General features: G+C 45.0%; 1 protein-coding gene across 1 annotated transcript in view; it reads left to right on the top strand.

Annotated features, from left to right (window-relative positions):
* Positions 1–537: 537 nt before the first annotated feature.
* The window catches only part of LOC122941305 (F-box/WD repeat-containing protein 10-like), a 29,271-nt gene continuing 10,094 nt past the window's right edge, over positions 538–19,714 (top strand). The window contains exons 1-10 of the mRNA XM_044298428.1: positions 538–1,168; positions 5,550–5,726; positions 6,118–6,245; positions 8,507–8,626; positions 10,081–10,190; positions 10,268–10,471; positions 16,230–16,351; positions 17,438–17,586; positions 18,838–18,980; positions 19,192–19,350. Of these exons, the coding sequence (XP_044154363.1) occupies positions 658–1,168; positions 5,550–5,726; positions 6,118–6,245; positions 8,507–8,626; positions 10,081–10,190; positions 10,268–10,471; positions 16,230–16,351; positions 17,438–17,586; positions 18,838–18,980; positions 19,192–19,350 (1,823 nt within the window). The 5' untranslated portion in view covers positions 538–657. The remainder of the gene's footprint in view (positions 1,169–5,549; positions 5,727–6,117; positions 6,246–8,506; positions 8,627–10,080; positions 10,191–10,267; positions 10,472–16,229; positions 16,352–17,437; positions 17,587–18,837; positions 18,981–19,191; positions 19,351–19,714) is intronic.

The raw sequence follows: 19,714 nt of genomic DNA, 5'->3' as shown, positions 1-19,714 counted from the left end.
TTGGGAAGGAAGCGTTCCTTTTCCAGCAACCGCCTGCTCGTCAGTGGAGGAGATTGCTGCTATTACACGCAGTGATCGCTAATGCCATCACCTGTTTCCATACAGAATCATTGTTTGTCGGCAGCAGAGGTTGGTTAGACCGCACAATCTGCTGTCAGCAAAAAACGATTTAGGTGACCGCATGAGCGTTTTGCTCGTTGATCGGGTAATCAGCGACCCCTTTACTCCAGCAGATTGTCACTAAGAGCGTTCCTAGGAATGATCTGCCCGGCCACTGTAAAGGGGCCTTATCTATTGCATATCTATCTATCTATCTGCTCATTCTCCATTCACCACCGCCACCTGCATGTAAGCAGCAGGCCCTGTACTTAGTAAACTGCCTGTGACATCACAGTGAGTCAGCTGCTGCTCTACTACGGTACTTACAGCGCTTGCTCGGGCAGGGTGCCTATTGTAGGATAATTGCAGTATACTCGCTGTTTCCTTGGAAGCATCAACAATAGGGGGAACTTTCTGCAAACAGCAGCTGCCCTGAGATTGAATCTGTCGCTGATTTATTGAGCAGAATGGGCATCAATCAGTTCCTGGCCATGCGATAATTAATGCCATTCAAAATTTTCTTTTTTACCTTAATTCTCGAGCACCTTTTGATGGAACATGGAAACCATGGAGATATCAGAGTTCAAGCTGCAATGTGCCCCAGATCTCCGCTGTGAGAACCAGTCCTCACGAATGCCCCTCTGCCATGTGTGTGAGAGGTGTGTGTTGGCCACCAAGCTCGCTGTCACCAAAGAACGGTTTATAAGAGCCGGGCACAGCTCCCAAAGAAAGTTCCTATTTGGGGTCATCCGGAGGTTCAGGAGCCTGGAGCTGCTGCTTTATATGGAGAAAGTGCTGGAGCCTGCTCTGGGCAAGGACTTCACTTACAGCCGGTCCCGGATCAACCCCAGCCTGGCACAGGACTTCAGTACCAGCAGCTCGGATCGGGCACTCAACAAGCACCTGCTGCGCCAGTTTATGACGGAGACCTGGGAATGGTTCAGGAGCGGCTCTTATTGGACCAAAGCGAACTATGCCCTGCTTCTGCTGCAGATGTGCGGCTCCCACCTCCTGCAAAGTGCTGCCAACTTAATCCATGTTCTCATTGCCCAGGAGGGGCAGCAAGCAGGTAATTAGCAGGTGCACCTCCTACGTTTTCCTATAGGATAGGTCTCACTGTGCGCTACCTGCATGCAAAGATGTAAATGTGCGTCCTGTTTTCTGGACTACTTACCACCCATCTCACCCTATGGCTGCATTCACATTGTGTTTTTGCTGTACATTTAGCATGCACTTGAGGAAAGCTGCCAAGGTCCATTAGTCAAACAGAACCCAAAGTGTGTCCGTTTTTTGTTCGCTAGGTGTAAGTCTATGGGAATGACTGTACAGACTTGCATTTGTTTGTACTGGCTTTTTTATTTCTACTTGCAGTGGGTCCAGGGCTCCAGACAAAAAAAAATATCAAGGAGCCAAATTAAATTTTTTTGTTGCCAAATTTAAAATACATATAATTACGGTATAATAAAAAAAAAGATTTCGATACCATAAAAAAGTATTGCGATACTTGATACCACGTGAAAAAAAAAACTACAAAAAGCCACGTGCATTCCAGATTTTATGGAATGTCTGGACCATAATAGAACAGTCCTAACAAATTCTGTTACGGCGTTCACCACATAGGAGATATTTTTAAATATTTTAATAGTTCGCACTTTTCCAGGAGTGGCGATGTGTAATTTTTTTTGTTTATATATTTTAAATGTATGTAAAATTGGGCAAAGGGGTGATTTAAACTTAATATTTAGGTGGTTTTTTTTTTAACCTTTTACTTTTTATTTAATAACTATTTGCAGGATGACAGGCCGAACTGGATGGACAAATGTCTTTTTTCGGCCTTATGTACTATGTTACTATGTATTTCCCCCCCTTAAGGGCTAGAACCTGGGATCTTTTCATCCCTTGTCCTATTTACCCTGATAGAGCTCTATTAGGGTGAATAGGACTTCACACTCTCCCTGCTGCCCTGTGCATTGTACACACAGCAGCAGGGAGCTGACTATGCCAGCCAGGGCTTCAATAGCGTCCTGGCTGCCATGGTAACCGATCGGAGCCCCAGGCTTACACTGCTGGGGCTCCGATCGGAACTGCCACTGCCACCAATGATAATAATACTTGGGGGGGGGGGAGCACTGCACCACCAATGATTCTACTTTATAATACTGGGGTTGGGGGGGGGGGGGGTTCGGTGCACTGCACCACCAATGAATATCGTTTATGCTTAATACAAACGCAGGTTGCGCTGCGGGGGTGCCGGCCATATCCCATACCCGGCACCCAGCCTCTATGACTGCGCGCCCTGATGCCGCACCTGAGGGGTTAATAGCGGTGGATCACAGCGCGCAGTCATAGAGGCTGGGTGCCGGGTATGGGATATGGCCGGCACCCCCGCAGCGCAACCTGCGTTTGTATTAAGCATAAACGATATTCATTGGTGGCGCAGTGGCCACAGCCCCTCCCCTCCTCCTCCCTGCTATCAGCGCATTGGTGGCAGCGGCATCAGTGGTGCAGGGGGGAGGGATTGCCTCCTTCTCCCCTGTGCTGTTGAGAAGAACATGGCACGCGCTGACAGCAGCGCGTGCCATGTCAGTTTGTGAAAGCGGCAGATCAGCGGCGGGTCTAAGCGCAAATGGCGACAAGACTACAAGGTCTTGTCGCCATTTAGCAATTTTAAGTCGCATTGGCAACCATTTTGGTCGCCATCTGGAGCCCTGGGGTCCATGTCTTTTTATTTGCATTTTTTTATCACAGCACGCTCTAGCTATGGAGGCTTTTCACTCTTTTGCTAGCGTTTTTGTGCCAAAGATATCCTTTTTATTTGTTCGTTTTTTTGCCCCTGCTTGCAAAAATGCACGTGTCCATACATGTTACACTTTTACATTGTGTTGTTTTGCCAATAGCTTTTTTTTTAAATAGAGATCCACGAGGAAATGATATCAGAGGAGGGTACATACTTTCCTTTTACATTTTTTTTTAAATACTGGCCTTTGTAAGTGACTCCTGTAATTATTATTATTTTTTAGGCAGTTTTTGCACTTGAAAAAAAAAAATAGCCAAATCAAATTTATTTATTTACCACACGGTAATCAAACGCAGCTTGGCTGTGTGACAAAATTGTGCTATGTCGTCGTATCCTAAATCTTCAATAAGTGTTTCCCGCCTTTGGAACCTGCTCATATCTCAAGAATGGGGCCCCAAATTAAATGGAGAGTAAGGCCTCATGCACACGGCTGGGATGCGGACCCATTCACTTCAATGGGGCCGCAAAAGATGCGAATAGCACTCCGTGTGCTGTCCGCATCCGTTCCTCCGTTCCGTGGCCCCGCAAAAAAAAATATAACCTGTACTATTCTTGTCCGTACTTTGCAGACAAGAATAGGCAGTTATATTAAAGGCTGTCTGTGCCGGACCGCAAAAAAAACGGAACGGTCATGTGTATGTAGCTTAAATTCACTGCTATTAGACTTCCAAAAACAGCAGAGCGCACTCTTCATTCATAGCAGGGACCTGTTCTTGAGATAAGAGCGGGTTCCAAAGCTGCATCTCCCAGAATGCCCTGACGGCTGCAGTCATGCTGCTAGCTGTACTTTTGCTAAAGCTGGAGAGCCCCATGTTGGAGACCACTTGTGTAGGATACAAAGAGGATACTGAAAAACTTAAAGGGGTTCTCCGCTCGTTAAGTTATTCCCTATTCACCGGATGGTTTATAACTATTACTGTAGATCGGTGGGGGTCCTACTGTCGGGACCTCATACCTCTTGGAGCCCTCTGAAATGAACAAAGCTGTGGGTTGGGCGCTCCATTCAGCTCAGTGGTAATTCCGGAGACCGCCGAGTACAGCACTCTTATTTCTGGGACTCCCGTAAAGATGAATGGAGCGGCAATTCAGATGCGTGTCCTGCCCCTCTGTTCCTTTCAGGGGGCTCCTAGGGGTAAGCGGTCCCCATTCTCCAATGATGTTATAGCCTGTCACAACCAGAATACCCATGACGAGGGTATTGGTTATCCCCGTTCGTCCCCTGTATACTTCGTTTCCCCTTATTAACCCCTTACCCCCCAATAGATTTCCAACCCGGCGTTCTACCCCCCATCCATCCGTTAATAAAAACTCGGACACCAGGCTGCAATAAGTTGGCCACAGCAGCCATTTATTAACATAAATTATATAAATAACCATAACCACTTAGTTATCAAAACATAAACATAACCATTACTTCCGGGGAAGGTCCTTGAAGCCCCAAAACTGAGTTGCCCCACCCGGGTGAGCCATCTTGCCTCCAGCCGTTGCCCGCCAGCTCGGAGGCACCACTGAATGGCTGACTTTACTTCCGCCACAACTGCTTGCCCACCATGGGAGTCCAGCCCCAACCGTGGAGCCCTCCCAATATTCTCACCTGCGAATATCACCAACTTCAAGGATCCCCCACGCCCACCACCATAGCCGCCGTGACAAAAACTCTCCCTTGCACCCTGTTTCCACCAACAGCCGATACCAACCCCCTGTATGAAATATACTGGGACTTTCCGATAACTTGAATATTCCCAATAATAGGGTGGGTGGGTGGGAGCTCTCTAACTTCTAAAATGGCAACCTTCTTCCCCACTTTCCCACTTTTAACCCCTAAATCTCCACCCATACACTCAAACTGGCCAATCCTACCCCTCCCATAAATTACCTAGCCCATCCCTTCCAACCCCACTGACCTATCCCTACCCCCCGGGGTCTCACTAAACCAAACCCCCCGTCATGTGGCCTCCCTTAAGGGCTCTGCCCCCCCAGGCCGGCCATTACTTTTAATGAGCTGTGTGTTTTCTTACCAATTAAAAAAATGCAGCAAACATGGCACAACTTTATTTGCTTCATAATGCAAACTGTGAACGCAGCCATAGTAGTCAACATGGGAACCCAAAAGGAACTCAATCTAATGGCATGAAATGTGATCAGTCTCCCTACCTGGAAATCATGAGTTTATGCTGCTATCAGTGCTTGTGGAAATGGCTTTATAAATCTTTAATTCATTGCTCGGTGAAAACCTTTCCCTTGAGAGACCTGGTCTCACTTGACTTTCACTTGGCTCGACAACTGTCAAAAATATTAAAGATCCTTAGAAAAATGCTAATACAGTCACCTTGCATCTGATAATCTTAGTATTTACCTGGTACTCACCAGCCTGAACTAGGGGGAGCACCTTACACATATTTATACAGGTAATACTGAGTTCAAAGGGGCTGTATAAATCAGTATGCAGTGAGCTCCCCCCAGTGGCTGCCAGTATTTTATCATGTAACGGTATGGCTGTATGTAAAAGCAAGGGATTCGGGAGCTCTGTATCAGAAAAAGTTAGATCATGAAATTAATCAGACCAGATTTTATTAATTATTTTTGCAATTTTTAAATTAATTATTAACCCATGCCCTTCCAAGCTGAGCCTTTTCCATATTTGCTCTTCTAGGCACTCAAGAATGGCATGAGGATAAGCTGAAGGAATCTGGTAAAACACGGGACTGCACTCAAGAAGACGACCCATCTCTTATGGTGGTGCCTACTTCCTTCCAGTCAACATCCGGCGTCAGGAAATACAAGGACTTCATTCGCTGCCTACCGGTGCATCTCTCCAAAAAAATTCTAGGTATTTTATGTAATCCATCAAAAGTAGCACTTCTTCTCCAACACAGGATCGGTTGCCTCCATTACTCCAAGCAGTGGCATTGCTAGAAATGACTGGGCCCCACAGCAAATTTTTGAATGGGGTCCCCCTCACCCAGTAATTTTTTCGCAACCCCTTCCTTTCATGCTGCCCCCATTCCTGTGTCTATTAAAGACCAGGCCCGGCAGCTGTTCCATCAATCTTTACTGCCACTGTATTTAATTTCATTGTGTAATACTGTTGAGGGGGCCCTGACAAAATCTTTTAGTCCTCCTCCTGGATGGGCCCCTTCTGGGTCAGGGCCCCAAAGCTTCCCCTGCTTCTCCTATATCTACGCCCCTGACTCCAAGATGTTCTGCCGCTTTCCTTCTAGGATACTTGAAGAAGAAGGAACTCTTTAGCTGTGTTTTTGTGTCTCATCACTGGTGCTACCTGACCAAGGACCTTCTCCAGGACCTGGATGCTGAGACACTTGTCAGGAATGAAGCTATGATCCTGCAGGTACGAGAACTACAACCAAGGATGTCTGGGAACTGGAAATCCAATCTTGTTTGATATGTTTGATGATCACTTCTAGCTTCTATTCTCTTGACAACAGGAAATGACAGAGAACATAGTTGTCAGACTTAATATTCTAATCTGGCTGACACCCTCTGTGACAGTAGCCAACCCTATTTGCAAGACTCTATTTGCTATTGTCCAAATATGTCTACTTAGGGTCTGTTCACACAGGCCTCTGATATATACAGACGTGGACAAAATTGTTGGTACCCTTTGGTCAATGAAAGAAAAAGTCACAATGGTCACAGAAATAACTTTAATCTGACAAAAGTAATAATAAATTAAAATTCTATAAATGTTAACCAATGAAAGTCAGACATTGTTTTTCAACCATGCTTCAACAGAATTATGTAAAAAAATAAACTCATGAAACAGGCATGGACAAAAATGATGGTACCCCTAGAAAACACAGAACATAATGTGACCAAAGGGACATGTTAATTCAAGGTGTGTCCACTAATTAGCATCACAGGTGTCTACAACCTTGTAATCAGCCATTGGGCCTATATATATGGCTCCAGGTAATCACTGTGTTGTTTGGTGATATGGTGTGTACCACACTCGACATGGACCAGAGGAAGCAAAGGAAAGAGCTGTCTCAAGAGATCAGAAAGAAAATTATAGACAAGCATGTTAAAGGTAAAGGCTATAAGACCATCTCCAAGCAACTAGATGTTCCTGTGAGTACAGTTGCACATATTATTCATAAGTTTAAGATCCATGGGACTGTAGCCAACCTCCCTGGACGTGGCCGCAGGAGGAAAATTGATGACAAATCTAAGAGACGGATAATCCGAATGGTAACAAAAGAGCCTAGAAAGACTTCTAAAGAGATTCAAGGTGAACTTCATGCTCAAGGAACATCAGTGTCAGATCGCACCATCCGTCGTTGTTTGAGCCAAAGTGGACTACATGGGAGACGACCAAGGAGGACACCATTGTTGAAAACGAATCATAAAAAAGCAAGACTGGAATATGCCAAACTACATGTTGACAAGCCACAAAGCTTCTGGGAGAATGTCCTGTGGACAGATGAGACAAAAATCGAAGTTTTTGCCAAGGCACATCAGCTGTATGTTCACAGACGAAAAAATGAAGCATATCAAGAAAAGAACACTGTCCCTACTGTGAAACATGGAGGAGGCTCTGTTATGTTCTGGGGCTGCTTTGCTGCGTCTGGCACAGGGTGTCTTGAATCTGTGCAGGGTACAATGAAATCTCAAGACTATCAAGGAATTCTAGAGAGAAATGTACTAGCCAGTGTCAGAAAGCTTGGTCTCAGTCGCAGGTCATGGGTCTTGCAACAGGACAATGACCCAAAACACACCGCTAAAAACACCCAAGAATGGCTAAGAGGAAAAAATTGGACTATTCTAAAGTGGCCTTCTATGAGCCCTGACCTCAATCCTATTGAGCATCTTTGGAAGGAGCTGAAACATGCAGTCTGGAAAAGGCACCCTTCAAACCGGACACAACTGGAGCAGTTTGCTCATGAGGAGTGGGCCAAAATACCTGCTGAGAGGTGCAGATGTCTCATTGACAGTTACAGGAAGCGTTTGATTGCAGTGATTGCCTCAAAAGGTTGCGCAACAAAATATTAAGTTAGGGGTACCATCATTTTTGTCCATGCCTGTTTCATGAGTTTATTTTTTTACATAATTCTGTTGAAGCATGGTTGAAAAACAATGTCTGACTTTCATTGGTTAACATTTATAGAATTTTAATTTATTATTACTTTTGTCAGATTAAAGTTATTTCTGTGACCATTGTGACTTTTTCTTTCATTGACCAAAGGGTACCAACAATTTTGTCCACGTCTGTACCTCTGCCATACAGTGACATATGCTGCCCACAGGCTCCCATGTTGAAAAAACGAATACCGCGCAGTATACATTTTTCGCTGGATGTCTCTGCATGGCGGATTGGGCAGAAAAAAAACCGCACACAACATATACTAAGCACTCTTGGCCTCCATGAACACATTAGATGTATGTGTCGGCTGCTTTTCTGGCACATATGGTAAAAGGACATTCCAATGTGAATGTCGCCTAGAGTCTCGTGGGGCCTATGTCATTGTGGCAGGGTCCGGAGATGATTTTATTCTATAGAAGATGCTTTTAGTGATTACATTCCTACTTCTGTAAATTAATAGTTTATTATTTTCCATTATTATTTTATTTAATACAATTTTTTTCCGACAGGGAACCTCATATAAGGGGGTCAGCATTTCATATGCCAAAATCCAACCAGTTCCGGTACCGAAAGTTGGTGAAGATGGGAGCACTTTACCAAGGCTTGAGAAGTACTACCAAGGGACAAAGGTGGGAATGCCTGGGAGGAGGTGGGAACAACGATTAAAAAAGGATGATCTCTCAGCAGCACAGAGGATTTTAGGAGACAGGTGTGGGGGGCAGTTACAGGGGTGCAGGAAAGTAACAGACAGTTGAAGGAGCAGGATCTTGCAGCAGAACAGAGTGGTTCAGGAGAAGAGCCTACTGATCTTGTGCGAGCTGACAGACAGCGGAAGGAACGTTTGTTCACAGAAGTACAGAATATTTCAGGACAGGAACGTACTAATCTTGTGGAAGGAGCTTTTTCTCGTAGCAGAACAGAGTATTTCAGGAGAGAAATATGCTCGGTTTGTGGAAGGTAACCGTAAGTGGAAGGAGCTTTTGCTCACATCAGTACAGAGTATTTCAGGAGAGAAATGTGCTGATCCTGTATGGAAGGTAATCGCCAGTGGAATGAGCGTTTTCTCACAGCAGCACAGAGGATTTTTAGGAGAGAAAAGTGCTGCTTTTGTGGTAGGGGACATAGAGTTATGTAGTGGAAGGAGCCAGGGGCGTAACTATCATAGCGGCAGACCACGCGACTGCTATGGGGCGCAGGGCAAGAGGGGGCCCAGTCTTAGTTGGGATTATCTCCTCTTCTACTGGAGGTGAAAACTTGGTCAGGACTCTACTCTCTAAAGGAACAACTTTTAGCAAATGAAGCAGTGAAAAAATGGCCCAATAGTCATTAATAAGGGTTTAGGCAGAAACCCTTCAGTCCTGTGTGGGGGGCTGGTTTGATCCTTGCTATGGGGCCCTTACTTCTCTGTAAGGAGCTTTTGTTTACAGAAGTACAGAGTATTTCAGGAGAGGAGTGTGCTGATCTTGTGGGAGGAGACATACTGTGGATGGAGCTTATGTTCCCAGCAGCACAGAGTATCTCAGGAAAGGAGTGTACTGATCTTGTGAGAGATGACAGACAGTGGAAGGAGCTTTTGTTCACAGCAGTACAGTGTATTTCAGGAGAGGAGTGTACTGATCCTGTGGGAGGCGATACAGTGGATGGAGCTTTTGTTCCCAGCAGCACAGAGTATTTCAGGAGAGGAATGTGCTGATCCTGTGGGAGGTGATACAGTGGATGGAGCTTTTGTTCCCAGCAGTACAGAGTATTTCAGGACAGGAGTGTGCTGATTCTGTGGGAAGTGATACAGTGGATGGAGTTTTTGTTCCCAGCAGTACAGAGTATTTCAGGACAGGAGTGTGCTGATTCTGTGGGAAGTGATACAGTGGATGGAGTTTTTGTTCCCAGCAGTACAGAGTATTTCAGCAGAGGAGTGTGCTGATCCTGTGGGAGGTGATACAGTGGATGGAGCTTTTGTTCCCAGCAGCACAGAGTATTTCAGGAGAGGAGTCTGCTGATCTTGTGGGAGGAGACAGACTGTGGATGGAATTCAGGGGGGGATATACAGCTATATGTTGGTAGAATGACATTTGATGTCCTGCAGGCCGGAGATTGTCTGGAGGCAGTGTACGCAGAGGTGGAGACCGAAGCCGTGTCCCTGGAGGAGAGGAACCTGTTCTGTGGATCCTACAATGTCCTCATTCTCACAGGACAGTAAGTGGACATATAGATTAGCCCTGGGGTGGCGCAGTATTTTTTCCACTACCCTACATTTTTTCTCTACCCTTTAGAGGTGACCCCCACAGAGTGATTCATTTTGATGGTGGGCGGTGGGTGGCTGTTGGCTCGAGAGATCGCAAGGTTAAGCTGTACGACATGGCAGACATGGCGCAGATCCCACCGCTGATCCAAGGGCACGCCGGGAGCATCCGTGTGGTGCGGCTGTGTGAGGAAAGAGGCTTCGTTTTCAGCGGAGGGTTTGATCTCAGTATAAGGTATGACAGAGGAACAGAATGACAGCTGTCAGATGCGGCCATGTTGTCCCTAGGCCAATAAGCTGAGAGGGTTGAGTCATTTACATGGGCATGCATCGGTGGAGGTAGCACGCCATGGATGGTGTTTCTTAGGGAATTTCATAGCTGGTTTGTCATCATAACAGATTCCCTATGAGCCACTAACCACTGGTTTATGCTCCCCGGCCATTTATTTAGTATGAAATCTCCCATCGGTCTCAGAGACACAGGTTGCTGCTGTGTGCCCATGCTTTACACTGCATGTCTGCTCCATCAGACCAAAGCTATAATTGTGAGCTTAGACTCTGTTTCCATCTTGTCCCTGGCTACATCAGAGGTACACATCGGGGGTATTCTCTTGGCTAACATCAGCCATTGACTACCATTGTATAAAAACCACTACAGGTGGGAGCTCCCCGTACACATCAGACTGCCGTCCGCACCCTCTGTCCTCAGCAGGTTCAGCCGACAATGCACTAACGTGTAGGATGGCCTTTAGCTGCATTGTCTTTAAGAGTCTGGGACTAAAATCCTTTAAAACGAAAGGAAGATTCACATCTCCGTCAAAGGACATCTGTTCTGGCAGACTACCGGAGCATAGCCGGATACCACCAGCGGTGTGCGGCGGTATCCGGCTATGCGAGCTACATTAGGCTCCAATAGTCTCTCCGCTCTCCGCAGTTTGTACCAGAGATGTGAACATAAGCTTAAAGGGGTTGTCTCACGTGGCATTTATCATGTAGATGCAGTTAACACAAGGCACTTACTAATGTATTGTGATTGTCCATATTGCTTCCATTCCTGGCTGGATTCATATTTCCATCACATTATACATTGCTTGTTTCCATGGTAACGACCACCCTGCAATCCAGCAGTGGTGGCCGTGCTTGCACACTATAGGAAAAGACGTCAGCCTCTCTGGTGGCCCGGACAGTGAGGGCGCACATAGGCTGGTGCTTTTTCCTATAGTGTGCAAGCACAACCACTGCTGCTGGATTGCAGGGTGGTCGTTGCCATGGAAACGAGCAGTGTATAATGTGATGGAAAAATGAATCCAGCCAGCAATGGAAGCAATATGGACAATCACAATACATTAGTAAGTGCCTTGTATTAATTTTCTCTACATAATAAATGTGGTTTGCTGAAGTGAACAAACCCCTTTAACCACCTCCGGACCGCCTAACGCAGATTCGCGTTCCGGAGGTGGCAGCTCTGCGCAGAGTCACGCATATATGCGTCATCTCGCGAGAGCCGGGATTTCCTGTGAACGCGCGCACACAGGCGCGCGCGCTCACAGGAACGGAAGGTAAGAGACTGGATCTGCAGCCTGCCAGCGGTGATCGCTCGCTGGCAGACTGGAGATGTGATTTTTTTAACCCCTAACAGGTATATTAGACGCTGCTTTGATAACAGCGTCTAATATACCTGCTACCTGGTCCTCTGGTGGTCCCTTTTGTTTGGATCGACCACCAGAGGACACAGGCAGCTCAGTAATAAGAAGCACTAAAACACCACTACACTACACCCCCCCCTGTCACTTATTAACCCCTTATGAACCACTGATCACCCCATATAGACTCCCTGATCACCCCCCTGTTATTGATCACCCCCCTGTCATTGATCACCCCCCTGTAAGGCTCCATTCAGAGGTCCGTATGATTTTTACGGATCCACTGATACATGGATCGGATCCGCAAAACACATGCGGACGTCTGAATGGAGCCTTACAGGGGGGTGATCAATGACAGAGGGGTGATCACCCATATAGACTCCCTGATCACCTCCGTCATTGATCACCTCCCTGTAATACTCCATTCAGACGTCCGTATGATTTTTACGGATCCACTGATACATGGATCGGATCCGCAAAACACATGCAGACGTCTGAATGGAGCCTTACAGGGGGATGATCAATGACAGAGGGGTGATCACCCATATAGACTCCCTGATCACCTCCGTCATTGATCACCCCCCTGTAAGGCTCCATTCAGACGTCCGTATGATTTTTACGGATCCACTGATACATGGATCGGATCCGCAAAACACATGCGGACGTCTGAATGGAGCCTTACAGGGGGGTGATCAATGACAAGGGGGTGATCACGCATATAGACTTCCTGATCACTTCCCTGTCATTGATCACCCCCCTGTAAGGCTCCATTCAGACGTCCGCATGTGTTTTGCGGATCCGATCCATGTATCAGTGGATCCGTAAAAATCATACGGACGTCTGAATGGAGCCTTACAGGGGGGTGATCAATGACAGAGGGGTGATCACCCATATAGACTCCCTGATCACCTCCGTCATTTATCACCCCCCTGTAAGGCTCCATTCAGATGTCCGCATGTGTTTTGCGGATCCAATCCATGTATCCGTGGATCCGTAAAAAATCATACGGACGTCTGAATGGAGCCTTACAGGGGGGTAATCAATGACAGGGGGGTGATCACCCCATATAGACTCCCTGATCACCCCCTGTCATTGATCACCCCCCTGTCATTGATCACCCCCCTGTCATTGATAACCCCCCTGTAAGCCTCCATTCAGACATTTTTTTGGGCACAAGTTAGCGGAAAATTTTTGTTTGTTTTTGTTTTTTCTTACTAAGTCTCATATTCCACTAACTTGTGTCAAAAAATAAAATCTCACATGAACTCGCCATACCCCTCACGGAATCCAAATGCGTAAAATTTTTAGACATTTATATTCCAGACTTCTTCTCACGCTTTAGGGCCCCTAAAAAGCCAGGGCAGTATAAATACCCCACATGTGACCCCATTTCGGAAAGAAGACACCCCAAGGTATTCTGTGAGGGGCATATTGAGTCCATGAAAGATTGAAATTTTTGTCCCAAGTTAGCGGAAAGGGAGACTTTGTGAGAAAATACAAAAAAAATCAATTTCCGCTAACTTGTGGCAAAATTTTTTTTATTCTAGGAACTCGCCAGGCCCTTCACGGAATACCTTGGGGTGTCTTCTTTCCAAAATGGGGTCACATGTGGGGTATTTATACTGCCCTGGCATGTTAGGGGCCCGAAAGCGTGAGAAGAAGTCTGGGATCCAAATGTCTAAAAATGCCCTCCTAAAAGGAATTTTGGCCGCTTTGCGCATCTAGGCTGCAAAAAAGTGTCACACATCTGGTATCGCCGTACTCAGGAGAAGTTGGGGAATGTGTTTTGGGGTGTCATTTTACATATACCCATGCTGGGTGAGAGAAATATCTTGGTCAAATGCCAACTTTGTATAAAAAAATTGGAAAAGTTGTCTTTTGCCAAGATATTTATCTCACCCAGCATAGGTATATGTAAAATGACACCCCAAAACACATTCCCCAACTTCTCCTGAGTACGGCGATACCACATGTGTGACACTTTTTTGCAGCCAAGGTGGGCAAATGGGCACACATTCCAAAGTGCACCTTTCGGATTTCGCAGGCCATTTTTTACACATTTTGATTGCAAAGTACTTCTCACACATTTGGGCCCCTAAATTGCCAGGGCAGTATAACTACCCCACAAGTGACCCCATTTTGGAAAGAAGACACCCCAAGGTATTCCGTGAGGGGCATGGCGAGTTCCTAGAATTTTTTATTTTTTGTCGCAAGTTAGTGGAATATGAGACTTTGTAAGGAAAAAAAATAAAATAAAAAAAATCATCATTTTCCGCTAACTTGTGACAAAAAATAAAAAATTCTAGGAACTCGCCATGCCCCTCACGGAATACCTTGGGGTGTCTTCTTTCCAAAATGGGGTCACTTGTGGGGTACTTATACTGCCCTGGCAATTTAGGGGCCCATATGTGTGAGAAGTACTTTGCAATCAAAATGTGTAAAAAATGGCCTGCGAAATCCGAAAGGTGCTCTTTGGAATATGTGCCCCTTTGCCCACCTTGGCTGCAAAAAAGTGTCACACATCTGGTATCGCCGTACTCAGGAGAAGTTGGGCAATGTGTTTTGGGGTGTCATTTTACATATACCCATGCTGGGTGAGATAAATATCTTGGTCAAATGCCAACTTTGTATAAAAAAATGGGAAAAGTTGTCTTTTGCCAAGATATTTTTCTCACCCAGCATGGTTATATGTAAAATGACACCCCAAAACACATTCCCCAACTTCTCCTGAGTACGGCGATACCACATGTGTGACACTTTTTTGCAGCCAAGGTGGGCAAATGGGCACACATTCCAAAGTGCACCTTTCGGATTTCGCAGGCCATTTTTTACACATTTTGATTGCAAAGTACTTCTCACACATATGGGCCCCTAAATTGCCAGGGCAGTATAAGTACCCCACAAGTGACCCCATTTTGGAAAGAAGACACCCCAAGGTATTCCGTGAGGGGCATGGCGAGTTCCTAGAATTTTTTATTTTTTGTCGCAAGTTAGTGGAATATGAGACTTTGTAAGAAAAAAATAAATAATAAAAAATCATCATTTTCCGCTAACTTGTGACAAAAAATAAAAAGTTCTATGAACTCACTATGCCCATCAGCGAATACCTTAGGGTGTCTACTTTCCGAAATGGGGTCATTTGTGGGGTGTTTGTACTGTCTGGGCATTGTAGAACCTCAGGAATCATGACAGGTGCTCAGAAAGTCAGAGCTGCTTCAAAAAGCGGAAATTCACATTTTTGTACCTTAGTTTGTAAACGCTATAACTTTTACCCAAACCATTTTTTTTTTGGCCCAAACATTTTTTTTTTATCAAAGACATGTAGAACTATAAATTTAGCGAAAAATTTATATATGGATGTCGTTTTTTTTGCAAAATTTTACAGCTGAAAGTGAAAAATGTCATTTTTTTGCAAAAAAATCGTTAAATTTCGATTAATAACAAAAAAAGTAAAAATGTCAGCAGCAATAAAATACCACCAAATGAAATCTCTATTAGTGAGAAGAAAAGGAGGTACAATTCATTTGGGTGGTAAGTTGCATGACCGAGCGATAAAGGGTGAAAGTAGTGTAGTGCAGAAGTGTAAAAAGTGGTCTGGTCATTAAGGGGGTTTTAGCTAGCGGGGTTAAAGTGGTTAAAGGGGTTGTCCAGGAATATAAAAAATGGCAGCTTTCTTCCAAAAACAGCATCCCCCACCCCTCCTGGTATTGCAGCACAGCACCATTGGACTCAATGGGTCAGAGCTGCAATACCACAAACAACCTGTAGACAGGGGTCGTGCTGTTTTCGCAAGAAAGCAGCCATGTTTTTCTAATCCTGGACAATCTCTTTACCTGTTCCTCTGTCCTTTTCCTATTCTTTACACTGCGGCGCTGCCTGTTCAGTAAGAAGCATATGCTCAGCAGGAAGTCCGCATGTATAGGGCTGATTCCTCTTACAGCAAGTGCAGAGTGATTGTAAAGAATGAGTAAGGCTAGGTCTACCCGATGACATTTGTCGCGCGACAGATAGTGCACAACTACACTGCAACATTTGTAGTGCAACATTTTGTTGCACCAATGTCGCGCAACAATTTTTATAATGGCAGTCTATGGTGTCGCACTGTAACATGCAACATGCTGCGACTGCAACGCAACAGTGGCTGAAAAATCCATCTCGAATGGATTTTCTGCATAAAGGCTCTTTGACACGGGCCAATAATAATGCTCCTGTAAAAGGACCCTGGCATATGGGCGCTGCAGTATGTGCCATGTGAATCCACCCCAGTATAGCCCTGTCTGGTGTCTGTCACTTACCTGTGGTCTGATGGGGGATCTGTAGTGACGACGTCTATACTTCTCTGTCTTGCAGGCAGTGGGATCTGCACAGCGGAGTGTGCCTCAGGATCTATCACGGACACATGAAGACCATAACATGCCTGGACCTACAAGACGACGTGCTGGTTTCTGGAGCTAAAGACGGACTGGTAAAAGGTCAGAAAGGACCTGGAGTAAAATAATAGCACAAATGAAAATGAGCATAGGGCGAATAATATAATACATAATAATAATCATGGGGCATGTCCTCCTCCAATGCATCTAAAACATAAAAAACACAGCAAATGGTCTTGATTAAAAAAAATATAAACTCCTTCCGTTTTGTGTTCACAGCTCCTATGCAGACTTAGAGCTCATGCACACAGCCATTGCTGTTTTTGCAGTCCGCAAAAAAAACACGTATGACGTCCGTGTGCATTCCACATTTTGCGGAACGGAAGGGTCTGCCCCTAATAGACCATTCCCAACCTTGTCTGTAATGCGGACAATAGTAGGACGTGTTCTATTTTTTTGTGGAAAGGCCATGCGTACATACGGACACAGAATACACAAGGGTTAATTTCCGTCTAATTGCGGACCTATTGAAGTGAAAAAACGGAATGGACACGGAAAAAATGTGTTAGTGTGCATGAGCCCTTATGTGTCCATGGTTACTGACAACAAACAAGCCCTGTGTGGTCTGATCCTGCCGTCATCTCTACTCCCTTCGTCTACCATCTGCAGGTCAACATGAAGACGCCAGAGGGGGTAGACGAAGGGTGAAATCACACTCTGCAGATTGGGTTTTGAAAATGGCAACCGCGTGTGGCGGAAAAAATCTGCATGCTGAAGATTTCAAATATTGCAGATTTGTTGATTTTTTTATTTTTTATTTTCCGCCACTGATTTCACCCCTTCAATGTATAGGGTGAAATCCACACGTAAGATGTGTCCATTTTCCTGCAAATCCATGATGGAAAAAGTCTGCCACATGTGGACACCTATCTGCTGTCATTAAGGGGTTAAAATTGGCTTGAAAACTGCACGTCAGCGCCATTTTCATTCACATCACTGCATGTGGCCGTGCCCCGCATAGGAGCTGCCGACTCAAAGCAGCAGATTTTTTTTTTATCAGGACTCTTTACAATGCTGCTTCATTCTTTTGGTTGCAAAAGTCTACATACCCTTTACATAGTCAGGGGTATTCGCTGACCGTGGCGTCTTCCGATTTCACCCACTGATTGATTTCTCTCTTCCTTCTAGTGTGGGACATCACTACCGGGAAATGTCTGCGGACATTTAAACATAAGGACCCGGTTCTGGCTGTAAAAATGAGGGGCCAGTTAGTGGTGAGCGGCTGTGAGAAGGGTCTGGTCAAAATCTGGCACACCGAATCCGCTGCATTACTCAAGGTGGGTGAGAAGATGGTACTCACCCGTCATAACTTCATGCAATTCAGCAACGACTTTTCTGTTCTGTCTGTAAAGCATCATATAATGCAAAGCTCTGCAACTTTCTAATATACTTTATGTTTCATTCTCAAGATCTCTGTTTGCTGTGAGTGAATGCAGATGTATACTCGTTTACATTGCTGTGGTGTACATTAATTGGGGGCAGACCACTCCAGGGGGAAGAGGGGCCCAGCACTGAACTCCTTCCTTTACTGATGTCAAAATGCTGCATTTTCATGCAGCCACCACTAGAGGGAGCTCAAACACATGATTACAGCTTCTAATTTAGTCAACTGTAACTGCATAAACACCTATACACTAGGCTCCCCCTAGTGGTGGCCTCGGGCAGCCAGCTTTCTAACAGAAGAGAAGCAGATTTATCAGTGTGTTTATGGCAGTTGTCTGCTGAGAAATATGGTGGTCTGAATGAGCGCTATGTACATGAAGCACCTGTTCCACTTTTTCTGACATATAAGGCAGGGTAGGGTAAGGCCAGGTGTGAATGACAATCTGCTGCAGCTCTTTTCGTGTAACTGTCACAGATTTAAACTGAGCATGCGTGCCCACCTCAGTGAGATGGACAAGATATAAGGGAAAAACAAACAGCAGGTGGCGCTATACAGATACATTTTATTGAATAGCTCACAGCAGGCTATATTAAATTTTTAATTACATGCAATTACAAAAGTATTCAGATCCAGGTGCTGGTTTGAAAAATAAGGAATTTTTTTTGGGCACAACCCCTTTAATAATAAATAATTTTTATTGCCTGGGACTGATTGACGGACGTGTACTGGGGAACTGGGTGGGCCCATACTAAGCTTTGCTATGGGGCCCTATGAGATCTGTTTACATCGCTGACATCCAGTGTCTGAACACTGTAACACCCTTATGGATTGCAGTGGGTGAAATCCACAGTGAAAATCAAAGCATGTGGATGAGATCCCCTATGCTGATGCTGCGGATTTCAGACTGTGTATTGGAGCACCCCCCCCCCCCCTTTTTTTTTTTTTTTTTGAAATGGACCATGCACTTGTGTAAGCATAACTGAGGTCAGGATGGATGTTTACTGACAGCAAGCAGAGATCTTACAACAGCTATGGATTTTTTTTCTACAAAGGTATAAAGAAAGTTGCAGCATTTCCAGTGATTAGGTATGTTAAGAGTATTTGTCCTTCGTGCCCTCATATTCTGCTTTTTTCTATTCATTAGACGTTACCAGGGCACCAGGCAGCTATAAAATGCCTGTCTTTTGACCGGTGGCACTTGGTATCAGGGAGTTCAGACGGATACGCCATTGCCTGGAGCATGATGGGAACTTTTCAGAAACGATTAATGACCTTCAGGCATCCAAAGTAAGTCCGTCTGAGGGTACAAATATTTATCAGAGGGGACATGCCCACAGCAGCCAGCAGAAAGCATTCAATTTCCCTACAGCGCCACCATAGGGGAAAGAAGCATTACACACTTTCAGCTGGCTGTGACTATGGGCTACACATGGTACACAGATGGGGTTGCGATACATGCTGTCACAATGTAGACTGGTTCTTGACTGTATTCTTGCAGGGAGGTGATGTGTCTGGAGCTGCTCTACCTCAGGGTCATTACAGGATGCGCTGACGGCAAAATCCGGGTATTTAATTTCCTGAATGGAGACTGCCTCCGAGTGATGAGAGCCAATAGCCGGGCCGACCCTGTGGCTGCACTGTGTATTCATGACAACAGGTAACAACAATGTTCCAGAACAAGGCTAACCTTAACCCTTAGGATACCGGAAGTTTTTTTTTGTTTTTGCGTTTTTATTTTTCTTCACATTTTAGTAAAAATTTTTGGGGGGTAAGAGAAGCAATAAAAAAATGGCAAATCGGCCATGTTGACTCTTTTTTTTTTCATTACGCCATTTGCTGTATTGGAAAAATATTTTAATATTTTAAGTATGGGCAGTTTTTGGATTCGGTGATGCCAATGATGTTTATATTTTTTGTTTATGTATTTTTTTTATTCTACGGAAAGGGGGATGATTTAAACTTTTATATTTTTTTATATATCTTTTTCTTTTTTTTATAATTTTGAAGCTCGTATTTGAGCC

This window comes from Bufo gargarizans, chromosome 6 (assembly GCF_014858855.1).
Source record: "Bufo gargarizans isolate SCDJY-AF-19 chromosome 6, ASM1485885v1, whole genome shotgun sequence".
Taxonomy (NCBI): domain Eukaryota; kingdom Metazoa; phylum Chordata; class Amphibia; order Anura; family Bufonidae; genus Bufo; species Bufo gargarizans.
Note: the sequence above shows the minus strand (reverse complement) of the source record. Positions and strands in the feature narration are given on the sequence as shown.